The sequence below is a fragment of the Calidris pugnax genome, unplaced genomic scaffold (genome assembly GCF_001431845.1).
Source record: "Calidris pugnax isolate Ruff unplaced genomic scaffold, ASM143184v1 scaffold24, whole genome shotgun sequence".
NCBI classification, from domain to species: domain Eukaryota; kingdom Metazoa; phylum Chordata; class Aves; order Charadriiformes; family Scolopacidae; genus Calidris; species Calidris pugnax.
In genome coordinates this window covers 40,560,866-40,568,176 of record NW_015090922.1, presented here as the reverse complement: position 1 = coordinate 40,568,176, position 7,311 = coordinate 40,560,866, and the positions used below count along the sequence as shown (strand labels likewise).

At 45.5% G+C, this 7,311-nt stretch overlaps 1 protein-coding gene across 1 annotated transcript; it reads left to right on the top strand.

Moving 5' to 3' along the window:
* Window positions 1–316: 316 nt before the first annotated feature.
* Window positions 317–6,306, top strand: DYNLT1 (dynein, light chain, Tctex-type 1). The gene is made up of 5 exons (XM_014950526.1): window positions 317–414; window positions 3,534–3,575; window positions 4,787–4,910; window positions 5,356–5,433; window positions 5,875–6,306. The coding sequence occupies exons 1-5, from the start codon at window positions 388–390 to the stop codon at window positions 5,943–5,945; spliced, it is 342 nt and encodes a 113-aa protein (XP_014806012.1). The 5' UTR covers window positions 317–387; the 3' UTR covers window positions 5,946–6,306.
* The last annotated feature ends 1,005 nt before the right edge of the window (window positions 6,307–7,311 follow it).

The window sequence follows — 7,311 nt, the reverse complement described above, 5'->3', positions numbered from 1 at the left end:
ACCGCCATGACGGCCCCATCACCGCCCCGCCCAGGGGAGGGGCCACGCGCCCCTCTCTGTCGCTATGGAAACCGGCGCCATCTTGGCGGGCGCTGAGGGCTGCCCGGTAGCAACGGCCGCGCTCCCCGTTGCTACGCGCCCGGGGAGGCGAGGGGGGGGTAGCACTGCGCAGGCGCAAAGAGCGCGGCGGCGGAGGGAGGGAGGGCAGCGGGCGCAGTGCCAGCCGTTGGGGCGGAGCTCGCGCGGAGACGGTCCCGAGGCTGGGCGGGTGGCGCAGGCGCAGTGCGGGCGGCGGCCGGCGCGTGGGGCGCGGCGCTGAGGGGAGGTAGGGGTGGGGGGCAGAGGGGCGGTGCCGGTTGCGGCTGTGAGGGGGGCTCCAGCGGGAAGATGGACGACTTCCAGTCGGCGGAGGAGGTAACGGGCCCGGGGCATGGGGGAGGCAGGGGAAAGTGGGTAAGGGCAGCTTCGGGACTTCTCCTTTCGGGAGGCTGAGGGTGTTGGGAGATGCCCGTCCGGTATCGGTCCGCCCCGGCGGCCGTTGGGGGCCGGCATGGCGGCGGGGGTTGGCGGTGTCTCCGAGCCGCGCGTCCCAGGCAACGGCTGGAGATAGGCCCGGCCTTTGTTCTCGCCGCGCTGCCCCGCTCCCCGCCCCGGCCGGAGCCCCCCACCCGGAGTTCTCTGTCCCCAGATGTGGCTACCGGCCGGGCCAGCGCCTTGTCTGCCTTTCGGGTGTTCATAGAATCACTGAAGGGTTCAGGTTGGAAGGGACCTTAAAGATCATCCAGTTCCAAGCCCCCTGCCATGGGCAGGGACACCTCCCACCAGACCAGGTTGCTCCAAGCCCCATCCAGCCTGGCCTTGAACCCCTCCAGGGATGGGGCAGCCACAGCTTCTCTGGGCAACCTCTTCCAGTGTCTCACCACCCTCACAGGAAAGAATTTCTTCCTAAATTTTTATCTTCCCCGGGCTCCCCTTCTCTTGGCATCAGCCCCGCGCCTGCCTCTCTCCCAAAAGCTGCTGCTGGAAATCAGTTGGATAAAATGCCCGAGGAGCACCGTGGTTTTTGGCTTCACCAACAGGCCGGAGCAGTGGGCTGTGGTGCTGGAGCCTTGCTGGTCCGGTTGAGATCAGTGTGAACAAAACTCCAGTAAGCTATTTTTGCGTGGAAAGAAGAGTTCAAGCACAAAGCCTGCGTGTTACAGGCACGCTAATGAGACAACTATCCCTTTATACCCCATTAACGATGATACAGAGTCGGATAAATCAAGGGTCTCTTTCTTTATTGTGCTAAATAACTACCCAGCAAGTGTTGCCCTTGCAGAGGGAGTTTCTGGGAGCTGTGACAATGTGCTGCATTGTTCTTCAACAGCCGCATTGTGGCTTGGTTAGACAATAGCAAAGCAGCGTGAGGGGTGAAGGTGTGTCAGGCTGTTGCTGTCCCGCTTGCTGGGCCTGGCCTCTATTGGGCAGTTACGGATGCTTTTTAAAAAAAATGATAATATACTTGAATGTCAATCTTATGGCTGTTTTCAGAAATGTCTTTAGAATTACTCAAAAATAATACTGCTTTGCAGTTGGCATTTGTTGCCTTGGAAAACCTCTTTTAAACAGTGTTGGAAACATCACATCTCCTTTCCTTGAGCTCAGAGAAATCACAAAGCTGCTGATTTTTTTCCCCCTTTATTTTAATACAAAAAGTGTTTATACTATCTTATTAAAGGATGGAATAGTGTTGTATTATTTGCCAACTCGGTTACAGCACACAAATCACAAAGCTGGACCTTGGGATTTTTATCACAGAATGTTCTGTTTTGTTGCGGATCTAAACCCGTATAGATTCTCACCCTAAGAAAGGGAGAGGGTCGAGAAGTAACAGCAACTCTAGACCCAAATTCTCACATATATCCATGGCTCTTGCCCACTTGTTTCCATATAAATTAGGTATCTAAATACCTTTGAGAAATTGGGTTGGATTTAATTCTGTTTACTTTGCTGCGCCGTGTTTGTTCTCACTCAGAGGCGTTTCTGAGCAGAGTTCTAGACTTTGTGAAGAAAAATCCATACGTGGTTTATCATCTTGCCTCAGAGCATGTTTCATGTCTGTCAGCCTGTCTGGTATGTGCATTCTTAACTTAGGCCCCACGAGAAAAGATATTTTGATAGTTACAGCTCTTATTTGGTTAAATACAGTGGTGCACCTTAAATGTAAGCACCTGTAAAACTCAGTACCGTGAAAACAAATGAGGCATATTGAAATTAAATCAAAGTCAAGAAGCTGAAAATAAAAGCCCGTTTGACACAGCCCATTAAAGCTTTTTTAAATGTTGAAGTGTGGGAGGAAGTTGGTGCCTCCGAATGGTTGGAGAAAGGGCATTGCCAGCACCTCTCCCGGGGCGGGCTGTTCCTTCTGCTGGAGAACACTCAGCTGCTTACATGTTTCTGAACGTCGTGTGTCAGTGCAGCCAACTAGACTGTTCACCTCCTGACCAAACGTTTGATGAATATAATGCTGAAATTCTCCCGAGTGGGTATAGCTATGACCTGCCTGCGCACCCCAGTTATGCCGCTGGTCGTGTTTGCTGGCTGGAGGAGCTGACAGCCCTCCCAGTGATAACTCGATTAGGTTAATTTTGAAATCTTTATTCAGTCTGCTGAAATTAATCAGTTTGCTGTTATGTGCATTTCTTTTGGCTGATTTCTTTCTTCTGGTGCGTGAGGTGAGGCTGTGAGATACCTGTAGTGAAAACGGGGTGCCTGGCTCACAGCCGCGCTGGGAGGGATCCTGCCCCTTAGCGCTTCCCGGCCCTTTGAAGGGCTGTTTGGCTTGTTTTAGCCACTTTACATGAGAGGTAGCACCAGCTGAGAGACTGAAACAGGAAAACATGCCAACCACGCAAGGAAACGGGTAGTAGTAGTAAAATATTGGGACCTTCTCTGTCCTCATTCTATGTGCTTAATCTCAACTGAGCCTGAGAGAAGGCTGAAGGAGGGAAGTCCAACAACCTACATTTCCCCTTTGGTTTCCAAGGGGCAGATTTCTTCTTATCCCCAGCTCAAATTGTCAGCTTTTCCTTGAGCTGTGAATTGATCTTTTATCCACTTCAGTGACCTGGAGACGTCAGTTTCATTTAACTGTAAGCTGTGTCTGCGCACTGAGGCTGTCTCTGCAACCCCTTGTGAACTGTGGACATTGATGCTTATTGTAAAACGAGAATGTATATGTACAGAACTGTATAGGTATATACCGTATAGGTATCAAAATACTTTAAAAATACTTTAAAATTTGAAAACTTTTGAGTCAATGTTAGTTTTTCTGTTACCTTTCATGACTTTGCTAAGAATGTTAACTTGACTGGGTTCAGGGAGCCGGAGTACATATGAGCAAATAAAGGATGACTAGGTATCTCCTGACTCACAAGAAATCTGACAAGCATAAATTAAGCTTCTAGTGAATGTTCTTAACAAAGCTTGAACTCTGTAAACCGAAGAATTTGCCCACTGATGATTTAAAATCCCATTTTTTTGTTTTGTAGACTTCCTTTGTTGTTGATGAAGTCAGTGGCATCATTAAAGAGGTAAACTTAATGTTTTCATTTTGTTGGTGTGATAGTATGTTGCATGCTGTGTGCTGAAAGCCATTAAAGAAAATGTGATAACTGATATGTAATAGATTTTCTAGATGGGTTGCTGTCAAAGCATAGATAATTGTTGATGTAACTGATGTACATACAATACAATAGAAACAATACCTAGCTTTAGTTGTGACATGTATTACAAGTCCAAAAAATAATTAAAATAATTTCATGTGCTGTTCTCTGGTTGCAGAGTATCCCTGTTAGAATTTCTAGGAGGATGTTGTGTGTTAAGCCCTATAGAGATAGAATTTATGTTTCAGTAACATAGGGATTTTTATAGGCTGTCTGCATATGCATGTTACAGTGTTCCTTTGAGATGCTTTTCCTCCCAAACGAGTTCTTGTTTGTTTGAAATTATTAAACTATTCTTGTTGCTAAGAAACATGAATTTCCTGTCTAGAAGATCTCCAGAGGGATTTTTTGTGTGTGTCCAGAATTCCACTTGAAGAGCAGACTGGTGCAATCTTTTTCTTGTTGCAAAACAACTGTTCTGGTCAGGCTCTGTAAATTGAATACACGTGCTTTAATACATGCTCCTGGCCCTTCTGAATCTGAAATCATTTTGCGGTTATTTTTTAAACAACTTATGTGAGGGAAAGAAAATATGTCAGTGAAAAACATGCAGCTTTAGTATACTTTTATAAGGGGAAACTATAATCATAAACAAAACGGGTCTTATTTGGCTGAAGGCTTCTGCTCTGTTAGTAACCAACAACTACATGGGTCTTTTGTTTCGATTTAGGGTTTTGTTTTCCAAAAATTATTTCACTGAAAAATCTGAAATTCATTTCCATGGAAGAATATGTGCAGATGAGCCATTGTTGTTTGCATTTTTTTCTGGTCTTTTCGTGACTCTTTTAGTGGAAGACCCTTCTCATAACTCTGGCTTGAGGATATTGGGATAGGAATTAGAAATAATCAAAATATCACAGAATGAAGATGGAATCTGTTATAATTTCCCCTAAACCTGGCTCAAAGTCTGACCTGCAAGTTTCTTAATAATTGAGAACACTTCCAACTATCAGAATGGACGAGCTGTATTTCAGATTTTTTTCTGAGGGTGCGGGGTTTCATCGTTAGCGCTCCACGTTGGAATGGGTTCATGGGTCTCTTGTAGATTGCAACTTGGTTTATGTGTTTGTCGCTCACAGGCCATAGAAAGTGCGATAGGTGGCAATGCCTACCAGCACAGCAAAGTCAACCAGTGGACAACGAGCGTGGTGGAACAAACCCTGAGCCAGCTCACAAAGCTGGGCAAGCCTTTCAAGTACATCGGTGAGCTCAGCTTCCCTTCAGCTTTCCCTTCCCTTCAGCTTTCCCTTCCCTTCAGCTTTCCCTTCCCTTCAGCTTTCCCTTCCCTTCAGCTTTCCCTTCCCTTCAGCTTTCCCTTCCCTTCAGCTTTCCCTTCCCTTCAGCTTTCCCTTCCCTTCAGCTTTCCCTTCCCTTCAGCTTTCCCTTCCCTTCAGCTTTCCCTTCCCTTCAGCTTTCCCTTCCCTTCAGCTTTCCCTTCCCTTCAGCTTTCCCTTCCCTTCAGCTTTCCCTTCCTTTCCCTTCCCAGTGCAGTCAAGTGCACTGGGGGGTAGGGGGTGGGGAAAGATCTTAGCAAGAACCATGTCTGTAAATTACTGGTAAGCATGTATATACGCCTATTTGTGTATGTATGAGCTATGCTAAGCAAAAATGTTAGCATATTAATAAAAGCTTCTCTCCTGACTAACAGTGACCTGTGTGATTATGCAAAAGAATGGTGCTGGGCTACACACAGCAAGCTCTTGCTTCTGGGACAACTCCAGTGATGGTAAGGAGCACAGCTGTTGGATTGTTCAGCTTGTGACTTTAATACTAATGTCCTTAAAATTAGGCACCGCATTTTTCTTTTTTTTCCCCAAGTGCTATAGTTTTGCAGTAATAGCGCAGCTGTTGTATTGTTCAGCTTGTGACTTTAATACTAATGTCCTTAAAATCAGGCAGTGCACTTTTCTTTTTTTTTCCCCAAGTGCTATAGTTTTGGAGTAATAGCACACAGGTTGGTATTTTTTCCATTGGGCTGTGATGCTGTGTTATGTATGAAATGTTTAGCTGCTGTGAATGCGCTGTGATGCTGTGTTATGTATGAAATGTTTAGCTGTTGTGAATGCCTTGTTCTTAAGATTCTTAATGCAAACAATTACAAACATGCATATAAGGGTGTGCATTTAATCACTGTAACTTTCTTCTGTCTCTGAAACCCTTTTTGTAGGAACCTGCACCGTGAGATGGGAGAACAAGACCATGTACTGTATTGTCAGTGCCTTTGGACTTGCAATATAATTGCCTTGGGATCATTCATCCTTCTCTTTTCTACTCCAGCACTTGATTCCATCTCTACTCAAACTGTGAATACACTGAACGACTTCTGGTTTTAATGTACCTTTTAAGGAACTTTTTTTTTTTTCCAAACGTAGAAATGTGAAAACACGCTGTTACATGGTTTATGTTTGTCCTTAGTATTGTGCCAGTGCTGCCGTACTGTCTTAACACTTCAAGAACTTCTCTTCAAGGTGCTAATACTGAAATCTGCTGCAGCGTAAACACTTTCTCTAGATTTCTTTTTTTTAAGACCAATGCAAATGAGACACCGACTTTTCACACTTTGTACTTTTGGTTAGCATTAAATTATTGAAATTCACAACCATTGGTGTGACTCATTTAGGCTTAACTCTTCTGTTGTTAAAAAAGAAAGTTCCAATGCTTTTAATTCTCTTCAGGGTAGTTGAGTTACATACCAGAACACAAAGCACTTAGGTAATTTTGCCAAAGTCACTACAAAATCACAAGAAAATGAGATGATGTTCATCAGAAAGTGACGTGGCTGCATTTTTGGGACTTGTGTAATCTGATTGTATGGTATTTAGGGCATGGAACGATAACAGAAATAACTATATTCATTGAGCAAAGACAGATAAGAATTTTTTTGCATTCTAGAAGTGCTCAGCAAGCTCTGCATGGGCAATCATTTGCTTCTGCAGCCAATTGCGTGGGTTAAGTAGGTCTTGAACTTACCTGCTGCCTTTTACGTTGCTTTTGCTGGCACTGAGCGTGATGAGGTCTCAGTTGGTGAAACGTGATCCTTTCTGAACGGGGGGAAAGACGGCATCCAGGTGACACGACTAAATAACGCGTGAGTAAGTCCCCTGCCTCTAAAGTTTCAGAGGATTAACAAGTAAAACAAGTTTTCAGCAGGGGTTTGGATAAGGTTTTCTTTGTCAGCTGCTTACAGAACGGGGAGCATGCTGAGTGCCAGGCTGCCTCTGTGAGCTGCTCTGCTGCTCTGTAAGGAGCAGCTGGCGGGTGGTGAAGCTGAAAGAATTACTTACAAAGCTGGTAGGGGAGAGCACTCCCGGGCTACAGTCAAGGACCTGCATTTCCTTATGTTTAGGAAACCCTTCCATCTCCCGTTGAGTCAGTATTTACTTCTGGAAACCCTTGGCTGCTTGGTAAAGCCATTCAAACAGTCCTTGTCCTTAGTTCATATTTTAATAGCAAATCCCTTGATGATTTTTGCCGTTTGTTAGTTCACATGTGCTGAACTGCAGGAAAAAAAACCATGTTTGAGCTGCTTGTCTGCCAGGCTGCCTCTGTGAGCTGCTCTGCTGCTCTGTAAGGAGCAGCTGGCGGGTGGTGAAGCTGAAAGAAT